The sequence below is a fragment of the Carcharodon carcharias genome (genome assembly GCF_017639515.1).
Source record: "Carcharodon carcharias isolate sCarCar2 chromosome 27 unlocalized genomic scaffold, sCarCar2.pri SUPER_27_unloc_1, whole genome shotgun sequence".
Classification (NCBI taxonomy): domain Eukaryota; kingdom Metazoa; phylum Chordata; class Chondrichthyes; order Lamniformes; family Lamnidae; genus Carcharodon; species Carcharodon carcharias.
Window position 1 is genome coordinate 2396733 of NW_024470624.1, and position 24273 is coordinate 2421005.

The window sequence follows — 24273 nt, forward strand, 5'->3', positions numbered from 1 at the left end:
GCTAAAAGGATGGTCTCTTTCCTAATGTTCACAATTAAAGGGATGGTTTCCCCAGGAGATGGCTGATATTAAGTGGAGAGTAAATTAATATAGGACAGAGATATGTCTAGTGTTGTTATGTGGTACATATTAGATAGATGATTGGTTTATGTCCTCTTTAGCTCTGAAGAAGAGTCATACATATTCAAAACGTTAACTCTGTTTGTCCCCCCCACAGGTGCTGTCAGATTTGAGTTCTTCCAGCATATTCTGTTTTTATTTCAGACTTTCAGTATCTGCCGTATTTAGCTTTTATCTTAGCAACAGAGATATGTTTAGTGTAGTTCTCTGGTACATATTAGATATATTATTGATGGATCTGTAATACAGCATATTTATTACTATTTCATGATTTTTTGTATAGTGCAGTAAATATTTACAATCATAATATCATTAGGGCACAGAAGGAGTCCATTTGGCAACTTGAGCCCATGCCAACTCTCTGTCGAATATTCCAGTCTGTCCCATTCCCCCTCTATACACCCGTTCACCTGCAGCTTTATTTCCTTCAAGTGCCCATATAATTTCATCTTGAAATTATTAGTCGTCTCTGTTTCCACCACTCTCATGGACAGCGAGTTCGAGCTCATCACCACATGAAATTCTCCCTCACAGCCCCATACATCTGTAATCATGTAACAGAGTACTGTGTATTACACACATTTTGAGTGCAGTAATGTTGGGTGTTTATTAGGTACAGCAGAATGAGAATAGAAGGAGAATGGGTGGGATGGAGATTTACTTCTATTGGGGAACAACAGAGGGCAGAATGTTCCATAGAAACTAGAATTGTCTGTTCTGAATTTCTATCCTGTACTGACAGTGATGACTTGTGTAAATTCCTTTTACAGGATATTAGGAGGATTTGCAGACAGAAATCTCAAATCAACATCACATTGAGATCTGACAGTCATTTGATTCATGGGACCTGAATATCATGAGCATTTGAATCTAGAAGAAATAATGTTTCTCTGGTTTTTTCTGCTTCTAAAGATTTTAAACATCTGTGTGATCAGGAAAGTACCGAGACACCCGCACCGATGTTCCAGTGCACTGACTGTGGAAAGCACTTCAACCAGTTACACTGTCTGAAAAAAATCATTGAACCTTTTACAGCAGAGAGAGACCATACTTCTGCACTGTGTGAGGACGAAGCTACAAATGATCTTCAGACCTGAAGAGTCACAAGGAGACCCTCACCATGGAGAAACCTTGGAAATGTGGGGACTGTGGGAAGGGATTCAAATCCCCATCTGAGCTGGAAGCTCATCGACGCAGTCACACTGGGGAGAGACCGTTCACATGTTCTGAATGTGGGAAGGGATTCACTCATTCATCCAACCTGCGGACACACCAGCGAGTTCATACTGGGAAGAGGCCATTCACCTGCTCCGAATGTGGGAAGAGATTTAGTAATTCATCCCATCTGCTAACACACCAGCGCGTTCACACAAGGGAGAGGCCATTCACCTGCTCTCAGTGTGGGAAGGGATTCAGTGATTCGTCCAACTTGCGGACACACCAGCGAGTTCACACTGGGGAGAAGCCGTTCATCTGCTCTGAGTGTGGAAAGGGATTCACTCATTTATCCACCCGGATGACTCACCAGCGAGTTCACACCAGGGAGAAGCCATTCAACTGCTCTGAATGTGGGAAGGGATTCAGTCAGTTATCCAATCTGCGGACACACCAGCGATTTCACACTGGGTAGAGAGTGTTCACCTGCTCCGTGTGTGAGAAGGGATTGAGTAATTTATCCAACCAGCAGACACACAGCGAGTTGACACTGAGGAGAGACAGTTCAGCTGTTTTCACTGTGCAAGTTTAGAAGGCCTTCCAACCTGTGGGAACACCAATGAATTCACGCCAGGGAGAAGCCATCCACCTGCTCTGAGTGCGGGAGGGATTCACTCATTTATCCAGCCAGCTGAGACACCAGCGAGTTCACAATGGAGAGAGACCATTCACCTGCTCCAAGTGTGGAAAGGGATTCAGTCAGTTATGCAACCTGCAGAGATATCAGCGAGTTCAGAAGTGATTCCAAGGGTTGGATTCTGCTGTTATTGCTGCTGTTAATCACATCCAGGACTGAACCATGTTCATTCTGACACTTGGTGAAGTGGGAGGGTTGGAGGGTTTCTTTCTGCTGGACTGGCCAGTCTCATGACTTTGCTCCCAGTGGGCTGATGCTCTTTGAGCCAGGGAGTGCACATTCCACTGAAATGATCTGCAAAAACTGATGAAGTTCACTTATTTTATCCTGGATAGTAAATAGTTGTTTGGTCGTACAGAACTTGAGTGTTGCTGAGAAAAGAGACATGTCAAAGCTTTTTATCTTGCACTCATCAGGACACTTTGCAAGAATACTAATATAAGCAGAACACAACAATTTATACTGCATGAGAAGAGATTGCTAATTGGTTGGCAAGTGGACTCTGACTGGTTGTGACATTGCCATGGAGAATGCACCAATTGATGGTGACTGGCGGTTGTTGTTTTCCCCTCACATTGGTTTCCTTGCGAAGTGTCCTGATGATGCCAGCTTAAAAGCTTGGACAGTAAATTATGTCTTTCCCACCACAACAGGCAGATCTAAAATTAATACAGACAGTACTGGAAAAACCCAGCTGCTCTGGAAGTATCTGTGAAGAGAAAGAAACAGAGTTAATGTTTCGACTCCAACATGACTCTTCCTCAGAACTTCAGAGATGGAGAAATGTGATGGGTTTGATGCTGTTGAGAAAGGAGGGAGGGTCCAGTAGAACAAAAGAGAAAGTCAGGGATTGGTTAGAGGGCAGGTGAGATTAAATAATGAAAATATTATGGAACAAAAGGCAAAGGGAGAGGTAATGGTTGTAGTAAAGAAACAAAGCATTGGTCCAGAGTAAGTGTTAATGGCAGAATAAAGGACAGCTCTATCTGAAAGCAAAAATCATGAAAACAAGGTACAGATTGGCACTTGATAAAAAAACTGCGTCTCATGTCAACACAAGATGGCCGCTGATGGCTGGATGCATCTGCAGTAAACGTAGTCCAGTTAAAAACATTGGAAAGTAAAACCACACATTTCCGTGGTTATTGTTAACAAAACCATGTACCTTACAGATTGTGGAAGAGAAACAGTGGATTGTATTTGACTTAACATTCAAAAAATAAACAGAGACAGTGCAGAGAATAGTAAAATGTTTCAGGTATTGATGAGTGAGCTGCCAGGTATCTGTGAAGAGAAAGAAACAGAGTTAATAGAACTGAAAATACGCCATGGAAACGGATAAAGCTAAAGGAAATGACCGAGAAGAAAATGGGTATTGGATTTTGTTCTGAATGAAATAGCCCTTTCTGGGTCCAAAATCCACTCTCTAGGATTGTTCATTGAATTTTGTTCTTCAGTTTCAGTTCTCATTAGGATTGCTGCAAGTTTGAAATTGGATTAAAAACAGGGAGAAACTAACTGGAGAGGATGAGTATCACACTGAAGCTGGGGGAATGAGTAGAGTTCTGATCTCCGTTATTCTCAATGACATCACTGCGTGAAGTGGTACAACTGAACACGCCCCATATTGGCAGCAAACGCAGCCACAAAAAATAGTTCCAAACAGAGGACAGAGTTGCTGGTCTGAAGTTGTTGAACTCAAGGTTGAGTCCAGGAGGCTGTAAAGTGCCTCATCGAAGGATGAGGTGCTGTTCGTCCAGCTTGTGTTGGGCTTCTCGGGAACATTGCAGCAGGCCGAGGACAGAAATGTGAGCACGAGAGCAACGTGGTGAATTATAATGGCAGCAACTGGAAGGTCAGGGTCATGCTTGTGGACTGAGTGGAGGTGTTCCACAAAGAGGGCAGCAAACAGGGGACAGATGAATTAAAGAGAAATCATTTAGGTCCAGAACATTGTGCACATCTTTTTACTCTGGTTGTCTTTGATCCTCAAGTAATTTTCTGTTTTCTTTTAACCATGTTTAATTTCATTAATAAACTTTTATCAGTAAAATTATTTGATTAGATTTCTGCACTTTAGGGAAAGTGGGTGGGAGGGCTTGGCAGGCTCTTTAACAGAAAGTGAGATCCTCTAAGGTAATTGGCAAAGGAGCCAGAGGGGGAGATGGGATTTTATTTTTGACACAGCGATGTTAGAAAATGGGGTTCAGGGAGTCAATTAACCCTTTACCCCCTTTCCCAAAGTCTGAAATGATTCACAGTGATAACCCTTATTGGTGACAGTGGTTAAATTTTATTCAGTATAAATAAGACCTGACACATGCTCATGTCTGAGCAGTAGTATCAAAGTGCAGCAGCATTACCATTACACTCTGGGTAGAAGCACCATCTCCACGTAAATGCTCCCTGGTCTGCCCCAGATGCCATGGCACCAGTCAATGCAATATGTAAAACCTCTACAAATCTCTGTGCTCAGGGAACCCCTTCTGATACTTTTTTACATCACAAAGTCTATGGAGACTGATTTAACCCAATCATTGCTGAGCTAATATTTGAATGGACCAATTACAAAACCTGTCATTGAACCATCTGTACCTGCCCAAGCCACGTCAAACTCTCAAACAATTGGCTTCCCACGCTCCGTCCCCGGTACAGGGAGTCAGCATTCCAAACCACAATTTCCCATCCTGTCACCTGTCAACCATCCTCACCTTGAGAGTAGTCACAACAGGAATAAAAACAGAAGTGTAACAATCAAATTAAAAATAAATGCACAGCCAGTCATATGTTCACTAATTAGCAAGAAAACCTGAAGTAGGGGGTCCCCCAGGATTCTTACAGTCCACACCTTGAGGGGGAGGAGAACTCTCTCTCCGACCCCTCACTCAATTTCACTCCGTTATTTTCCAGTTCTGTTCTGGCCCCCCCTGGGGTAACATCTGCTCGATCTTTTCTTCTGAAGGAGCGCCGTGAGTTCTAGGTTACTCGTACATAAGGACATCTGCTTCAAGCAACAGATCAAGCATGGATGTAAAAGATTCTTCAGCTCTCTCCTTATCCCTGTCCAACTTGTGGAGAGTTCTCTCTCAGCATTATTTCTCCCAAGGCTTTAATTGACCCAATGGAAATGTTTATCACTGCTAGTTCAATTTTACTCACTTTGTGACCATGACCAGTGTGTTTAATTCTATCCTGACTGTTTTAAAGTCAGTTTCTCTCTGGAGTGTGTGTCAGTGCTTTGATGATGTCAAAATGTTGTCTTATTCCTCTGGTCACATTAACCATTTGATGTCAGGCTGTTTGTCAAGTTGCTGTGTATGTTTGGGACCCAGTCTTCAGTCCACTTCATCATGAATTTATACGTGCTATTGTCTTCACATGTAACAAATCACATCTGCACACTCACACCGGTATCCCAGTGTCATGCCACATATTCTGAACTTTCAAGTGCTCTTATCAAAATATCAAAGTGAGATCACCGAGAGTAATGACAACAGGAATAAAAACAGGAGAAGTGTAATAATCAAATTAAACATAAATGCACAGCCAGTCATAGTTTTTAATTAAATGTTCAGTAATTAGCAAGAAAACCCAAAGTAGGGTTTATCTCCCCCTATTATGGTCCTGATATTTCAGGTGGTGGCCAGGCTGTCAAATGTGGTTTTCTTTAAAACAAAATTCATAGGTAAGGATGTAAATATCTCCCAGAGAAATCTATCAACTTATTCATCTCACCTACACCTCCCTGACTTTCACTAGAATGTAGGTGGATACCAGATTGATACTTTCCACTGATCACCCGGGTGAGTTACTCCAATTCCTTTACTGTCCAATACAATATGTTCATCATATCTTTAAAACAGAAATCAAACATTCCCAATTGATTTCAGGCATTAACATATTTATTTATTTATTTTAGACGTCAGGCTGTTTTCCTTGAATCCGGGAGGTTGAGGGGAGATTTGATGGAGGTGTACAAGATTATGACAGGTTTAGATAAGGTGGACAAAGAAAAGCTGTTCCTATTCGCTGATGGTACAAGGAGGAGAGGGACACAGATTTAAGGTTTTGGGCAGGAGATGCGGGGAGGGTGTGAGGAGGAATATTTTTACACAGCGAGCAGTAATGACTCGCTGTCTACGAGGGGTGGGGTGGGAAGCAGAGACAATGAACAATTTCAAAAGGCAATTGGATGGGCACTTGAGGGAAATAAACTTTCAGAGATTCAGTGATAGAATGGGGGAATGGGACTGACTGGATTGCTCTACAAAGAGCTAGCATAGACTTGATGGGCTGAATAGTCTCCTTGTATATCTTAATGACTCCATGATTCAAAGACAGAAAACTCAGCTGCTCCAGTCTCTGCAACTAACTGAAGTCCCTCATTCCTGGTGCCATTGTCGTAAATCTCCTCTGCACCCTCTGTAAGAACTTCACATCTTTCCTAAAATGTGGGGCCCAGATATAGTCAGCACATTTAAAGGGTCTCTCATTGGTGTGAGTGACATGGTGTGTCAGCAGGCTGGATGACTGAGAGAATCGCTGCCCACACACGGTGCAAGTGAATGGCCTCTCTCCAGTGTGAACTCGCTGATGTGTCAACAGATTGTGTGAATACCTGCCCATGCTCCGAGCAGGTGAATGGCCTCTTCCCAGGCATCTCAGCAAGCTGGATAAATAAGCAATTGTCTTCCCACACTGGAGCAGATGAATGGCCTCTCCCCAGTGTGAACTCACTGGTTTTCCTGCAAGTTGGATGAACTTCGAAACCTCTTTGTGCAGTGAGAGCAGCTGACTGTTCTCTCCTCAGTGTGAAAACACTGGTGGAACATCAGTTCCCGAGAGCTTTTGAACCTACTCCCACAGTCAGAGCATTTAAAGGGTCTCTCATCGGTGTGAGTGACATGGTGTCTCAGCAGGCTGGATGACTGAGTGAATCGTTTCCCACACATGGTGCAGATGAACAGACTCTCCCTGGTGTGAACTTGCTGGTGTATCTGCAAGTGGGACAACTGAGTGAATCCCTTCCCACAGTCAGAGCAGGCGAAGGGTCTCTCCCCAGTGTGAACTCGCTGGTGTCTCATCAGGTGGGATGAACGAGTGAATCCCTTCCCACACATGGAGCAGGTGAACGGCCTCTCTCCAGTGTGGCTGCGTGATGAATTTCCAGCTTTGATGGGGTTAAGAATTCCTACCCACAGTCCCCACATTTCCACAGTTCCTCCATGCTACGGGTGTCCTTTGGTCGCCTCAGATTCAATGATCAACTGAGCAGTCCAGACACAGAACATGTGTACTGTCCCTCCCGTGATTTTTTTTATCAGGCTGCGTAATTGGTCAAAGTTCTTTCCACAGTCAGGTGCACTGGAACACTCACTCAGATGTGTCTGTCTCAGTGCATTTCCAATAACACTGATTTTAAAACCTTCTGAAGCAGAATGAACAGTCAAACATTTCTTCTTCTAGATTCAAAGGCCATTGATATTCAACTCCTGATGAATTGAGTGACTCTGTCAGATCTTGCTGTAACATATGGTTTGAGATCTGTCTGCAAAACCTCCCCTTCTAATATTCTGTAAAAGGAGTTTACAAAAGTCATCACTGTCAGTCCATGATAGCAAATCAGATTTGCTGAATTCAGTTCCTGTAAGTCAACAATTTGCCCCCAGAATGAGAAAAGAAATGGAAAGGGGGAAAACATTGATTTACGCACTGATGTTGCCCAGGGGAGGAAGTTTTAGTTTGAAGCTCATTGTCCAACTTCCGCATTGTGACGTTCACAATGGAACCCTGCCTGAATCAGCCAATAGGAATCACTCTGCTCCGCGGTGACGTCATTGGGTTCCAGTCAGCGGGCCAGACGCGTGGACACGGGAGCCCCGCCCCCACCCATTGTTCCCCCTCCCCCTCCGCCTCACCGAGCCAAGGTTTCCAGACAACCGGCTGACAGCTCCGGCCAGAGCGAGAAGCCGTTCGGAGAGCTCGTGAGAAGGGATGCTGCGCAGGTGCGAAGGAGAACCCGCCTCTTCCCTTCATGCTGAGGGACTGACCAATAGAAAGAGTTGGAGGACCGGAAGGACTCTTGTCCTCAAGCCAATCAGAGCGCGGGCTTTGCGTGAGTCAAGATTGAGCTTCCCACAGACTGAAACTTCCTCCTGTGTCCAACATCTGTGAGTAAAACACTTTCTTTTCTCCCTCTTTCCATTTCTTTTCTCATTCTGGGGGCAAATTGTTGACTTGCAGGAACTGAAGGGAAAGGAAGTGAATCCAGGGAGGGTGCAGACTCTGGAAAGGTTGGCCCAGGTCTCTCTCTCTTAAAGACATTGACATCCTTTCCTCCCTCAGCTTGACACATTTATTTGTCTGGCCAAAAGGATGGTCTATTTCCTAATGTTCACAATTAAAGGGGTGGTTTCCCCAGGAGATGGCTGACATTTAAGGGGACAGTGAATTAATATAGGACAGAGATAGGTCTAATGTTTTGATCGGGAACAGTTTAGATATATTATTTGTCGTCCTATAATTAAATTCATTTATTATCCTTTCCAGTCTTGTAGTTTTGGACTGTAGCTGTGTCTATATTTCCAGTCAGAGGGTCATAACGACACAGAAGGAATTCATATATCCCCTTCTATATCCCCGTTCCCCTGCAAGTATATTTCCATCAAGTGTCCGTCGAATTTCATTCTGAAATCAATGATGATCTTCAGTTCCACCATCCTTAGAGACATTGAATTCCAGGTCATAATCACTCACTCCTAAGTACAGTTCTTTCTTGCATTCCCCCATACCTCTAATCATGTAATACGTATTCTATTATATTACAACATTTGTACTCCTGTAATGTGTTCATGCATACAGCTTACAGCTCTGTTTGCTGGACTGACAGTGCTGAACATGGATCTGTTAATCGGGATGAATTTGCACCTTCAGGAGAATTGGGAGGTTGTATATTAGGTACAGCAGAGTGAGATTGGAGGGAGAGTGTGTGCGACAGTGATTTACAGGTTTTGGGGGATAGGGGAGGAAAGAATGTTTCATAGAAACTAGCATTGTCTATTCTGAATTTCTATCCTGTATTAACAGTGATGACTTTTGTAAACCCCTTTTGCAGGATATTAGAGGGGGAGGATTTGCAGACAGAAATCTCAAACCAAAAATCACATCAAGATCTCACAGTGTCGTTCAATTCATCAGGACCTGAACATAATTGACCTTTGAATGTGGGGAAATGTTTGTTCTGTCTGTGGGGAAAGATTCTAAACATTGGTGTGATTGGAAAAGCACCGAGACACACACACCCGAGTGAGAGTGTTCCAGTGCACTGTCTGTGGAAAGAGTTTTAACCAGTTACACAGCCTGAAAAAAAATCACACCATTCACAGCGGGGAGAAACTGTACATGTGTTCTGTGCTTGTGTGAGGCTTCAACTAATCGTCAAACACAGCGAGACATAAGGACACCCACACCATGGAGAAACCATAGAAATGTGGTGACTGTGGGAAGGGATTCCGGAACCCATCTGCCCATCTGTGCTAGAAATTCTCAAACCAAAATTCACGTTTGCAAGCACCAGAGTCACTCGATTCATCATGACCTGAATTTCATCGGCCTTTGAATCTAGAGGGAGAGATGATTGTCTGTTCTGTCTGCTTCAAAATGTTTCAAACATCAGTGTGATTGGAAAAGCACTGAGACACACACACACAAGAGAGAGTGTTCCAGTGCACTGACTGTGGAAAGAGCTTTAAGCAGTTACACAGACTGAAAAAACATCACACCGTTCACAAAGGGGTGACACCACACATGTGTTCTGTGTGTGGACAAGGCACCAATTGATTAACAGATGTGGAGATACACGAGGGCACACGCACCATGGAGAAACTGTGGAAATGTGGGGATGGTGAGAAGGGATTCCAAACCACACCTGTGCTGGAAACTCAACACATTCACACCGGGGAGAGGCCATTCACCTGCCCTGTGTGTGGGAAGGGATTCACTCATTCCTCACACCTAGTGGCACATCAGGTCGCTCACACCAGGGAGAGGCCACTCATCTGCTCTGTGTGTGGGAAAGGATTCACTCAGTCATCCCACCTAGTGGCACACCAGATAGCTCACACCAGGGAGAGACCACTCACTTGCTCTGTGTGTGGGAAGGGATTCAGTAAGCCATTGCACTTAGTGGCACACCAGATAGCTCACACCAGGGAGAGGCTGCTCACCTGCTCTGTGTGTGGGAAAGGATTCACTCATGCATCCCACCTAATGGCACACCAGGTAGTTCATACCAGGGAGAAGCCATTCACCTGCTCTGAGTGTGGGAAGGGATTCACTCAGTCATCCCACCTACTAGCGCACCAGGTAGTTCACACTGGGGAGAAGCTGTACACCTGCTCTGTTTGTGGGAAGGGATTCACTCAGTCATCCCACCTAGTGACACACCAAGTTGCTCACACCAGGGAGAGGCCGTTCTCCTGCTCTGAGTGTGGGAAGGGATTCACTCAGTCATCCCACCTAGTGGCACACCAGGCAGTTCACACCTGGGAAAGGCCATTCACCTGCTCTGAATGTGGGAAGGGATTCACTCAGTCTGCGCACCTAGTGACACACCAGGTAGTTCACACTGGGGAGAGGCCATTCACCTGCTCTGAGTGTGGGAGGGGATTCACTCTGTCATCCCACCTAGTGGCACACCAGGTAGTTCACACTGGGGAGAGGCCATTCACCTGCTCTGAGTGTGGGAGGGGATTCACTCTGTCATCCCACCTAGTGGCACACCAGGTAGTTCACACAGAGGAGAGGCCGTTCACTTGCTCTGTGTGTGGGAAGGGATTCACTCAGTCATCCCACCTAGTGGCACACCAGGTAGTTCACACCAGGGAGAGGCCGTTCTCTTGTTCTGAGTGTGGGAAGGGATTCACTCAGTCATCCCACCTAGTGGCACACCAGGTAGTTCACACCGGGGAGAGGCCGTTCACCTGCACTGAATGTGGGAAGGGATTCACTCAGTCATCACATCTAGTGGCACATCAGCTAGTTCACACTGGGGAAAGGCCGTTCACTTGCTCTGAGTGCGGGAAGGGATTCACTCAGTCATCCCACCTAGTGGCACACCAGGTACTTCACACCAGGGAGAGGCCGTTCACCTGCACTGAGTGTGGGAAGGGATTCACTCAGTCTGCGCACCTAGTGGCACACCAGGTAGTTCACACCAAGGAGCGGCCGTTCACCTGCTCTGTGTGTGGGAAGGGATTCGCTCAGTTATCCCACCTGCTGACACATCAACAGGTCCACACTGGAAAAGACCATTCACCCGCTCTCGATGTGGGAAGGATTCTCTCGGTCGTCCCATCTGCAGACACACCGGCAAGTTCACACTGGAGAGAGGCCCTTCATTTGCTCCATGTGTGGGAAGGGACTCGCTCTTTCATCCTACCTGCTGACACATCAACAGGGTCACACCGGGGAGAAGCTGTTTGCCTGCTCTGAGTGTAGGAAGGGATTCACTCAGTTAACCAGCCAGCTCGGACTGTGGGAGTTAATTGTGTCGATTGAGGTAATATATATCCAGGTGCAGGACATTTATTGGATGGTTATTCGAGCACATATAAAGAGACACTACTGACACATAGTGGGGTGTATTCAGGACGTATATACCTGTAATGTTTCAAACTGAATAAATCTATACAAAGCAAAGACTGGCTCCAGCTTCTTCCTTCACCATCAGGCTGTCAGGATTATAACATGGTAACAGAGAATACTTGTCTAATGTTGGAGGTTGGAAACTAAAGAAAAATAACATTTCAGACAGAAGCTCACAATCTGAGTAGCTTTTGTGAGAAATGGCTGAAAACAAGTGGAAATTGTCAGGGAATTGCTCTGAAGAAGGGTCATACGGACTCGAAACGTTAACTCTGTTTCTCTCTCCACAGATGCTGCTAGACCTGCTGAGTTTTTCCAACCCTCTCTGTTTTTATGTCAGATTTCCAGCATCTGCAGTAATTTACTTTTATATTATGGAAATTGTCAGGATCTGATTACCTGCCGATGTTCTCAGAGTCTGAGCCACACGACCAGTGGAAGAATGAAGGGAGATGTAGACATGGATTATGTCCCTACCAAGGAGGAAACAAGGTCTGGTCTTGGCATTGTCACTTCCCAACAAAAGTAAAATCAGAAGCAAAGTATTTAGTGAGCTGATGAAGGTTTGGATCTTCTATTCAGATTCATTGATGAGATTTACAAGAAAGATGATATATTGGATGCCTATGAAGCATAGATGGACTTTGATATGTTTCAAATGAGGGTGAAAGCATCTTTAGTAGATCTGGATATCACAACAAAAGACAGGATTGGAACAGCACTAATAGGTGAATGAACCCCAGGAATGACCAAGGAACAATTAACAGGTGTTTCAGGCCTGACTCAAAATATCATTATGTGATGAACTGCCCAAAATGGAAAATCAGGGTCTTCAAAGCGACACATGAAACAGAGAATTCTGATGATGATGATGATCACTCTGAAGGAATTGTACTAGTCACAAGGAGCTTTGGTCCAGTGATGAGTATGTTAGTCACAGACTCATTCAACTGTGCTGTGTTAGACAGTGGCTGCACCTTGTCAGCATGTGGATTAGATTGGTGAAAATGTTACCCAGATTCACCTTGTACTGAGGATCGACACAAGGTTAAGGAGTATGAACGTTCTACTTGTTTAGTTTTGGTGATGTGAACACATTCAAGTCACTAAAAAGAGTTGGGATTCCATGCAACATAGCTGGAGTCAGCCACTTTATCAGGACTGGTGTAGACTCCAGTGAGATACCCTTCCTGTTGAGTAAACCTTACATGAACAAGGCACAAATGCAACTGGACATAGAGCAAGATAAGGCAATTGTTTTTGGAAAGTCAGTGGATCTGCTGTTGAGTCAGTCAGGACATTATCGTGTCCCCTTAACAATACCTGATGTTTCTAATCAGAGTGTTTGAGAAGGATTAATGTCATCAGGTGATAAGAATCAGAGAAAAAATGCAAAATGTCTTAAAGCTACACACGCACAATTTACTCATCCTTCTTGTCAAAGATTAAAAATCCAGCTTCATGTCCTGGACAGAGAGATCTGAAATTCTTTATGCAGGCTGTATATCTCCACACAAACATATATATACATTTACGTATAACTGGACTGAAAATGAGTGATGTACAGTACTGTATTTCTCAAAGATACAGTGGGAGGGGGATGTGAGGAAGAACTTTATTTAGGCACAGAGTGGTCATGATCTGTAACTCGCTGCCAACAAGGGTGGTGGAAAGGGAAATAAACAACTTCAACATGAAATTGGATGGACACTGGAAGGAAATAAGCTTGCAGGGTTATGGGCAACAGAGGGGCAATGGGACTGACTGATTGCTCCACAGGAAGTCAGTGCACACTCCGGTTTCCGAACGGACTCCTTCTGTGCCATAATGATGCTATGACTTTAAGGAAGCCGACTCACTGCACACCAGCCCACCCTGCAGCCAGAACACACTGCAGGCTGGCTCAGTGGGGGCAGGGTGAGACTTCCAGGACTTCTGCCCCTCGCTGGGGAGGGAGTCCCGCCCTCAGGAGCCACCGACCAATCGGGTTGGGCAGCAGCTCCGGCAGTCCAACCATGCCAAGAGGGCATTAGGGCACTTCCAGGACTGCAACCGGTTCCAGCAATGACTCGTGGAGCAAGATACGTCCGGAGTATTGGACCAGGTGGGTTTGGGCAGCTTGGGGAGTGGGGCGGGGGCGGGGGGACGTGGTGGCTTTTGGCGAACAGGCAAGAAGGAAGAAAGACAGGTGTTATCTTAGCAGGGGGCTCCCTGGAGAGCTGGCATGGACTGAATGGGATGAATGGCCTCCTGCTCGTTCCTAATGTCACAATGGTCAAAATAAAACAATTTCAGCTGCTCCAGTCTCTCCAACTAACTGAAGTTCCTCATCCCTGGTGCCATTCTCGTAAATCTCCTCTGCTCCCTCTCTAAGAAATTTGCATTTTTCCAAAAGTGTGGGTCCCAGATATAGGGCTCCATTCTAGAGGGACTGAAAAGCAGGGAGGTTATGTTCAACTTGTTTCGAACCATGGTTAGACTACACTGGGAGTACTGTCAACATTTCTGATCTCCATTTAGAAAAAGGAAATAGAGGCACTGGAGAAAGGGCAACAAAGATTCACAAGAATAAAACCAGAACTGAGAGCATTTAATCTTCAGGAAAGGCTGGGGCTGCTTTTCTCCAGAAAAGAGAAGACTGAAGGGTGACCTGATGGAAGTCTTTAAGATGATGAAGGGGATCAATAATCCAATAGGGTTTTCATGAGAAACCTCTTTACCCAGCGAGTGGTGAGAATGTGGAACCCGCTACCACAGCGAGTGGTTGAGGTGAACAGCATGAATACATTTAAGGAGAAGCTGACACATACATGAGGGAGAAAGGAATAAAAGGATATACTGATGGGGGGGAGATGAAGTGGGTAGAGTGGAGGCTCATGTGGAGCATAAAAATTGCCAGAGACCAATTGAGCCGACTGGCTTGGCCCTGAGATGTAGACTCAATGGAACAGAGACAAGTTTCTTAATTTTAGATCTACCTGCAGTAGTAGGAAAAACACTCGTTACTATCCAGGATAAAAATGTACTTGATCATCTTTCGTGGATCATTTCAGTGGAAATGTGCACTCCTAGGCTCAAAGAGCATCAGCCACTGGAAGCAAAGTGGTGAGACCAGCCAGTCCAGCAGAAAGAAACCATCCGATCCTCCCACTTCACCAAGTGTTAGAATGAACATGGTTCAGTCCTGGATGTGATTAACAGCAGCAATAACAGCGGAATCCAACCCCTGTAATCACTTGTGAACTCGCTGGTGTCTCAGCAGGTTGCAAAACAGAGTGAATCCTTTCCCACACTGGGTGCAAGTAAATGGCCTCTCCCCAGTGTGAACTCGCTGGTGTGTCAGCAGATTCGATGAACCACTGAATCCCTTCCCACACTCTGAGCAGGTGAATGGTCTCTCCCCATTGTGAACTCGCTTGTGTCTCAACAGGCTGGAGAAATGAGTGACTCGCTTCCCACACACGGAGCAGGTGAATGGCCTCACTCCGATGTGAACTCACTGGTGTCTCAGCAGGGTGGATGATTCACTGCATCTCTTCCTACAATCAGAGCACGTGAACGGCCTCTCCCCAGTGTGAAGTTGCTGGTATATCTGCAATTTGGACAACTGAATCAATCCTCTCCCACACTCAGAGCTGTTGAATGGCCTCTCGTTGGTGTGGACTTGCTGGTGTCCCGCAGGTTGGATGAGTTTTGAAACCTTTTTGTGCAGTGAGAGCAGCTGAACGGTCTCTCCTCAGTGTGAAAACGCTGGTGGGACATCAGTTCCCAAGAACTTTTGAAGCTACTCACAGTCAGAGCATTTAAAGGGTCTCTCATTGGTGTGAGTGACATGGTGTCTCAGCAGGCTGGAAGACCAAGTGAATTGCTTGCCACACTCTGAGCAGGTGAATGGCCTCTCTCAGGGTGAGCTCGTTGGTGTGTCCACAGGGTGGATGAATGTTTAAATCCCCTCCCACACTCAGAGCAGGTGAATGGTCTCTCTCCGGTGTGAACCCGCTGGTGTGTCCTCAGGTTAGATGAATGACTGAATCCCTTCCCACACTCAGAGCAGGTGAACGGCCTCTCCCCAGTGTGACTGCATCGATGAATTTCCAGCTTTGATGGGGATATGAATCCCTTCCATCATTCCCCACATTTCCACGGTCTTTCGATGGTGCAGGTGTCCTCGTGTCTTTCCAGGTTCAGTAATTAATTGAGGGGTCCACACACACAACACATGTACTACACTGTGAAAGGTGCGATGTTTCTTCAGGCTGTGTAACTGGTGAAAGCTCTTTCCACAGTCAGTGCACTGGAAATACTCTCACTTGGGTGTGTGTCTCGGTGCTTTTCCAGTCATACTGATGTTTAAAACCCGTTGAAGCAGACAGAATGGACAAACATTTCTCCTTCTAGATTCAAAGACCAACAATATTCGGGTCTTGAATTGTGTGACTCTGTCAGATCTTGATGTGACATTTGGTTTGAGATTTCTGTCTGCAAATCTTCCCCTTCTAATATCCTGTAAAAGTAGTTTACAAAAGTCATCACTGTCAGTACAGGATAGAAATTCAGAAAAGACAATTCTAGTTTCTCTGGAACATTCTTTGCTTTCATTCCCTAAAAGTTATAAATCTCCGTCCCCCACACTCTCACTCCATTCTCACTCTGTTGTACCTAATTATAGACCCTTCCAATTCTCCTGAAGGTGCTGTTTCATGCTAATCGACAGATTCATGCTCAGTGTTTCCTGTGCAGGACATGGAGAGCTGAAAATCTTTGTGCAGGCTGCTAGACCTGGAACTCACTGACTTGTGGAAACAGAGACAATCAATGATTTCAAAATGAAATTTGCTGGGAAATAAACTTGCAGCGAATGGGGATAGAGAGGGGGAATGGGACTGACTGGATTACTCTCCTGGGAGTCGGCATGGACTCGAATTGTCCTTTTGTGCCATCGTGACTGGAAATATATAACGTAGCTATAGTACTATATTACAAGACTAGAAATAATAAATGCTTTTTAATACAGAACCAAAAATAATACATTGCATATGTACAATATAACAGCACGAGACATATCTCTGTCCGATATTAATTTACAGTCCCCTTAAATGTCAGCTATCTCCTGGGGAAACCACCTCTTTAATTATGAACATTAGGAAAGATACCATCCTTTTAGCCAGACAAATAAATGTGTAAAGCTGAGGGAGCAAAGGATGTCAATGTCTTTGAGAGAGAGAGAGACCTGGGGCAACCTTTCCAGAGTCTGCACCCTCCCTGGATTCACTTCCTTTCCCTTCAGTTCCTGCAAGTCAACAATTTGCCCCCAGAATGAAAAAAGAAATGGAAAGGGGGAAACATTGATTTCCTCACAGATGTTGCCCAGAGGAGGAAGTTTTAGTCTGAAACAAAAACAGAAACAGAAATACCTGGAAAAACTCAGCAGGTCTGGCAGCATCAGCGGAGAAGAAAAAAAAATCTATTTTTACTTAGTTCTGTTGAAGGGTCATGAAGACTCGAAACGTCAACTCTTTTCTTCTCCGCCGATGCTGCCAGACCTGCTGAGTTTTTCCGGGTAATTCTGTTTTTGTTTTTGTTTTGGATTTCCAGCATCCGCAGTTTTTTCTTTTTATCTCATAAGTTTGAGTCTGAAGCTCATTGTCCAACTTCCGCATTGTGACGTCCACAATAGAACCCTGCCTGAATCAGCCAATAGGTTCTGCTCCTCGGTGACGTCCTCGGGTTCCAGTCTGCAGGCCAGGCGCGCGGACACGGGAGCCCCGCCCCCACCCATTGTTCCCCCTCCCCCTCCACCTCTTGGAGCCAAGGGTTTCCAGGCAACCGGCTGACGGCCCCGGCCAGAGCGAGAAGCCGCTCGGAGAACTCGGGAGAGGGGAAGCTGCGCATGTGCAAGAGAGAGCCCGCCCCTTCCCTTCATGCTGAGGTGTTGACCATTGGGAAGATTTGGAGGACCGGAAGGACTTTGATCCTCCAGCCAATCAGAGTGCGGGCTTTGTGTGAATGACGATTGAAACTAAAACACAGACTAAAACTTCCTCCTGTGTCCAACATCTGTGAGTAAAACACTTTCTTTTCTCCCCCTTTCCATTTCTTGTTTCGTTCTGGGGGAAATTGTTGATTTGCAGGAACTGAAGGGAAAGGAAGTGAATCCAGGGAGGGTGCAGACTCTGGAAAGGTTGGCCCAGGTCTCTCTCTCTCTCTTAAAGACATTGACATCCTTTGCTCCCTCAGCTTGACACATTTATTTGTCTGGCTAAAAGGATGGTCTCTTTCCTAATGTTCACAATTAAAGGGGTGGTTTCCCCAGGAGATGGCTGACATTTAAGGGGACAGTGAATTAATATGGGACAGGGATATGTCCAGTATTGTTTTATGGTACATATTAGATATAAGATCCATGGTAATCTAAACTTCACTTATTCTTATTTCTAGTGTTGTAATGTATTACTGTAGGTATGTTACATTTTTCCAATCATAGAGTCATTATGGCACAGAAGGCTCCATTCAGCAATTCAAGTCTGTGCCAACTCTCTGTGGACAATGCAATTGGTCTCATTCCATAAGACCATAAGTCATAGGAGCAGAAATTAGGTCATTCGGCCCATCCAGTCTGCTCCGCCATTCAATCATGGCTGATAAGCATCTCAACCCCATTCTCCTGCCTTCTCCCCGTAACCTTTGATCACCTTACCAATCAAGAACCTATCTATCTCGGTCTTAAATACACTCAATGACCTGGCCTCCACAGCCTTCTGTGGCAATGAATTTCATAGATTCACCACTCTCTGGCTAAAGAAGTTTCTCCTCATCTCTGTTCTAAAAGGTCTTCCCTTTACTCTGAGGCTGTGCCCTCGGGTCCCAGTCTCTCCTACTAATGGAACATCTTCCCCACGTCCACTCTATCCAGGCCTTTCAGTATTCTGTAAGTTTCAATCAGATCCCCCCGTTTCCTTCTAAACTCCATCGAGTATAGACCCAGCATCCTCAAAGGTTTCTCATATGTTAAGCCTTTCATTCCTGGGCTTATTCTCGTGAACCTCCTCTGGACCCTCTCCAGGGCCAGCACATCCTTTCTGAGATACGGGGCCCAAAATTGCTCACAATATTCTAAATGTGGTCTGACCAGAGCCTTATAAAACCTCAGCAGCACATCCCTGCTTTTATGTTCTAGTCCTTTTGAAATAAATGCCAACATTGCATTTGCCTTCCTAACTACCTACTCAACCTTTAAGTTAACCTTAAGAGAATCCTGGACTAGGACTCCCAAGTCCCTTTGCACTCCAGATTTCTGAATTCTCTCCCTATTTAGAAAATAGTCTATGCCTCTATTCTTCCTACCAAAGTGCATGTCCTCACCCTTCCCCACGTTGTATTCCATCTGCCACTTCTTTGCCCATTCTCCTAACCTGTCCAAATCCTTCTGCAGCCTCCCTGCCTCCTCAATACTACCTGTCCCTCCACCTATCTTTGTATCATCTGCAAACTTAGCCAGGATGCCCTCAGTTCCTTCATCTAGATCATTAATGTATAAAGTGAAAAGTTGTGGTCCCAACACTGACCCTGCGGAACTCCACTAGTCACCGGCTGCCATCCTGAGAAGGACCCCCTTATCCCTACTCTCTGCCTCCTGCCAGACAGCCAATCTTCTATCCATGCTAGTACCTTGCCTCTAACACCATGGGCTCTTATCTTACTGAGCAGCCTCCTATGCGGCACCTTGTCAAAGGCCTTCTGGAAATCCAAATAGATAACATCCATTGGCTCTCCTTTGTCTAACTTACTATTACCTCCTCAAAGAATTCTAACAGATTTGTCAGGCATGACCTCCCCTTGATGAAATCATGCTGATTTTGCCCGATTTTACCATGCACTTCCAAGTATTCTGAAATCTCATCCTTAATAATGGACTCTAAAATTTTACCAACGACCGAGATCAGGCTAATCCGCCTGTAATTTCCTGTCTTTTGCCTCACTCCCTTCTTAAACAGGGGGGGTTACATTAGCAATTTTCCAGTCCTCTGGGACCCTCCCTGACTCCAGTGATTCCTGAAAGATCACCACTAACGCCTCCACTATCTCTTCAGCTATCTCCTTCAGAACTCTGGGGTGTAATCCATCTGGTCCAGGTGATTTATCCACCTTCAGACCTTTCAGTTTTCCTAGCACCATCTCCTTGGTAATGGCCACCATTCTCACCTCTGCCCCCCGACTCTCTTGAACTTTGGGGATGTCACTCTTGACTTCCACTGTGAAGATTGATGCAAAGTACCTATTCAGTTCCTCCGCCATTTCTTTGTTCCCCATTACTACTTCTCCAGCATCATTTTCCAGTGGCCCAATGTCCACTTTTGCCTCTCTCTTACCCTTTATATATCTAAAAAAACTCTTGCAATCTTCTTTTATATTACTGGCTAATTTCCCCTCATATTTAATCTTCACCCTCCTTATTTCTTTTTTAGTTGTCCTCTGTTAGTCTTTGTAGGCTTCCCAATCCCCTGGTTTCCCACTGCTCTTCGCCGCATTGTATGCTTTGTCTTTAGCTTTTATGCTGTCCCTGACTTCCCTTGTCAGCTATGGTTGCATCGTCCTCCCTTTAGTATGCTTCTTCTTCCTAGGGATGAATTTTTGCTGTGTCTCCCAAATTACTCCCAATAACTCCTGCCATTGCTGTTCCACTGTCTTTCCTGCTAGGCTCATTTCCCAGTCAATTCTGGCCAGCTCCTCCCTCATGCCTCTGTAGTTGCCTTTATTCAACTATAATATCGTTACATCTGATTCCAGCTTTTTCCTCTCAAATTCTATCATATTATGGTCACTTCCTCCTAAGGGTTCCTTCACCTTAAGCTCCCTTATCAAATCTGCCTCATTACACATCACTAAATCTAGAATTGCCTGTTCCCTTGTGTGCTCCACCACAAGCTGCTCCAAAAAGCCATCTCGTAGACTTTCCACAAATTCCTTTTCTTGGGATCCACTACCAACCTGATTTTCCCAGTCTACCTGCATATTGAAATCCCCCATGATCACTATAACCTTGCCTTTCTTACACGCCTTTTCCATCTCCTGGTGTATCATGTGCCCCACATCCTGGCTACTGTTCGGAGGCCTGTACATAACTCTCATTATGGTTTTTTTACCTTTGCGGTTCCTCAACTCTACCCACACAGATTCTACATCATCTGACCCTACGTCATTTCTTGCTATCGATTTAATTTCATTTCTTACTAACAAAGCAATCCCATCTCCTCTGCCAACCTGCCTATCTTTTCAATAGGATGCATATCCTTGGATATTTAGCTCCCAGTCCTGATCCCCTTGCAGCCATGTCTCCATAAGGCCCACCACATCATACCTGTCAATTTCAATCTGCGCCACAAGCTTATTTCGTATACTGCGTGCATTCAGATACAACACCTTCAGTGCTGTATTTCCCATCCCCTTTCACCCTCAATATCTCCATTCTCTTTCCCAGAAGTTTCCTTCAAGTGTCCATCCAATTTTATTTTAAAATTGTTGATAAAATCTGTCTCCACCGCCCTCTTAGGCAGCTCGTTCCAGGTCATAACTGCACGCTGTATGCATTTTCATTCTGTTCGTTCATGGGGCCCTGGTTAGGCTAGCATTTCAAATGCCCATCCCTAATTGTCCTTGAAAAGGTGGCTCAGTGAGCCTCCTTGTTGGACCGCTGCAGTCAAAGTGGTGTAGGTACACCCACAGTGCAATTAGGGAGGGAGTTCCCGGATTTTGACCCAGCGACAGTGAAGGAACGGTGATATATTTCCAAGTCAGGATGGTGAGTGACTTGGAGGGGAACTTGCAGGGGGTGGTCGTGTCCCCATGCATCTGCTGCCCTTGTCCTCCAGGGGATAAATAGAGTCCTTCTTCACATTCCCCTTGTATCTTAATCAAGTGAGACAATGCAGGTTATTACACATTTTTCATGCTGTAGGATAGACACATAAATGTTTAACCACCTACTTGAAAATTTTCAGGTCTCTATGTGCTGAAAATGTAGGAAGCTGTGAGCATGGATCTGTCAATCAACATAAATCAGGAGAACTGGGAGGGTGTATATTAGGTACAGCAGAGTGAGAATGAAGGGAGAGTGTATGGGACAGAGATTCACACCTTTTGGGGAATGACAGAAGAATGAATGTTCCACATGAACTAGAATTCTCAGTTCTAAAATGTTATCCTATACTGATTATTACAAACTTTTTGTGACAGGATATCACAAGGGGAGGATTTTCATACAAAAACCTCAAAACAAACATGTCAAGATCTGACAGAGTTGCTTGATTCATCGGAACACAGATATTCTCAGCTTTTGAATCTAGAAAGAGAAATGTTTGGCTGTTCTGTCTGCTTCAAAAGATTTTAAACGTTATTGTGACTGGAAAAGCGCTGAGACACACACACCCGAGTGTGGAAAAAGCTTGAACCAATTAAACAGCCTGAATAGACATCATAGTGTAGAGAGTCAGTACAAGTGTATGTGGACAAGGCTTCAGCTGATTGCCAGACCTGGAGATTTACAAGGAAACAAGCACCATGGATAAACCATGGAAATGTGGAGACTGTGGGAAGCGGTACCGAATCCCGTCTGAACTGGAAATTCATCATCGCATTCACACCGGGGAGAAGCCTTTCACCTGCTCCGAATGTGGGAAGGGATTCACTCGGTCATCCCACCTGCTGACACACCAGCGAGTTCACACCGGGGAGAGACCATTCACCTGCTCTGAGTGTGGGAAAGGATTCACTGGGTCATCCCACCTGCGGACACACCAGCGAGTTCACACCGGGGAGAGACCATTCATCTGTTCTGTGTGTGGGAAGGGATTCACTCAGTCACCCAACCTACTGACACACCAGCGAATTCACACCGGAGAGAGGCCATTCACCTGTTCTGTGTGTGGGAACAAATTCAGTCAGTTATCCAGCCTGCGGACACACCAGCGATTTCACACTGGGGAGAGGCCGTTCACCTGCTCTGAGTGTGGGAAGGGATTCGCTGACACATCGAGTCTGCTGACACACCAACGACTTCACACTGGGGAGAGGCCATTCATCTGCTCTGAGTGTGGGAAAGGATTCACTCAGTTATCCCACCTGCAGAAACACCAGAGAATTCACACTGGGGAGCGGCCATTCACCTGCTCTGTGTGTGGGAAGGGATTTGTTCATTTATCCAGCCTGCGGAGACATCAGCGAGTTCACAAGTGATTCCAGGGGTTGAATTCTGCTGTTATTGCTGCTGTTAATCACATCCAGGACTGAACCATGTTCAGTCTGACACTTGGTGAAGTGGGAGGGTTGGAGGTTTCTTTCTGCTGGACTGGTCGGTCTCACAACTTTTCTTCCAGTGGCTGATGCTCTTTGAGCCTGGGGGTGCACATTTCCACTGAAACGATCCACAAAAGCTGATCAAGTATATTTATTTTATCCTGGATAGTAAATCGTGACAGGTAGATCTAAAATAAATACATTTGTCTCTGTTCCATTGAGTCTACAACACAGGGCCAGGCCAGTGGGCTCAAGTGGTCTCTGTCAGTATTTATGCTCCACATGAGCCTCCACCCACCCCTCTTCATCTCCCCCCATCAGCATATCCTTCTATTCCTTTCTCCCTCATGTATGTATCTAGCTTCCCCTTAAATTTATTCATGCTATTCACCTCAACCACTCGCTGTGGGAGTGAGTTCCACATTCTCGCCACTCGCTGGGTAAAGAGGTTTCTCATGAAAACCCTGTTGGATTATTGAATCCCTTCAACATCTTAAAGACTTCCATCAGGTCACCCTTCAGTCTTCTCTTTTCTAGAGAGAAGCAGCCCCAGCCTTTCCTGAAGGTTAAATGCTCTCAGTTCTGGTATTATTCTTGTTAATCTTTGTTGCTCCTTCTCCAGTGCCTCTATTTCCTTTTTCTAAATGGAGATGACAAATGTTGACAGTACTCCCAATGTAGTCTAACCATGGTTCGAAACAAGTTGAACATAACCTCCCTGCTTTTCAATTCTATCCCTCTAGAATGGAACCCTATATCTGGGCCCCACACTTTAAGATGTGAACTTCTTCAAGAGGATGGAGAGGAGATTTACGAGAATGGCACCAGGGATGAGGGACTTCAGTTAGTTGGAGAGACTGGAGCAGCTGAAATTGTTCTTTTTAGATCAGAGTCATTGGGACAGAGAAGGAGGCCATTCAGTCCATGCCAGCTCTCTGTAGAGCAAAGCAGTCCCACTGTCCCGTGCTATCCCCATATCCCTGAAAGTTTATTTCCCTCAAGTCTCCATCCAATTTCCTTTTGAAATTGTTCATTGTCTCCGCTTGCACCACCCACACAGGCAACGAGTTCCAGTTCATTACCACTCGCTGCATAAAACAGTTCTTCCTCACATTCCCCCCTGCATCTCTTACACAAAATCTTAAATCTGTGTCCCCCTTGTCCTTGTATCATCAGTGAATGGGAACAGCTTTTCTTTGTCCACCTTATCTAAATCTGTCATAATCTTGTACATCTCTACCAAATCTCCCCTCAACCTCCTGTCTTGAAGGAAACCGACCCCAGCCTGACATCTACAATAAATAACAAATAAATTACGCTAATCTCTGAAATCAAATGGGAATGTTTGATTTCTGTTTTGAAGA

At 45.2% G+C, this 24273-nt stretch overlaps 2 protein-coding genes across 3 annotated transcripts in view; both read left to right on the plus strand.

The window, feature by feature from the left end:
* The window catches only part of LOC121273703 (zinc finger protein 229-like), a 1112939-nt gene extending 1110602 nt beyond the window's left edge, over positions 1-2337 (plus strand). The window contains exon 4 of the mRNA XM_041180864.1: positions 1232-2337. Within this exon, the coding sequence (XP_041036798.1) occupies positions 1232-1750 (519 nt within the window). The 3' untranslated portion in view covers positions 1751-2337. The remainder of the gene's footprint in view (positions 1-1231) is intronic.
* A 5737-nt stretch (positions 2338-8074) lies between these two features.
* On the plus strand, positions 8075-23910 carry LOC121273712 (zinc finger protein 239-like). 2 transcript variants are annotated; one of them, XM_041180876.1, is made up of 3 exons: positions 8075-8142; positions 9087-11282; positions 22185-23910. In XM_041180876.1, the coding sequence occupies exons 2-3, from the start codon at positions 9848-9850 to the stop codon at positions 22847-22849; spliced, it is 2100 nt and encodes a 699-aa protein (XP_041036810.1). In that variant the 5' UTR covers positions 8075-8142; positions 9087-9847; the 3' UTR covers positions 22850-23910. The 2 variants fall into 2 exon arrangements, with proteins under 2 accessions (XP_041036810.1, XP_041036809.1); XM_041180875.1 differs by lacking the exons at positions 8075-8142; positions 9087-11282 and adding an exon at positions 17649-17676 and having other exon boundaries at positions 21851-23910.
* The last annotated feature ends 363 nt before the right edge of the window (positions 23911-24273 follow it).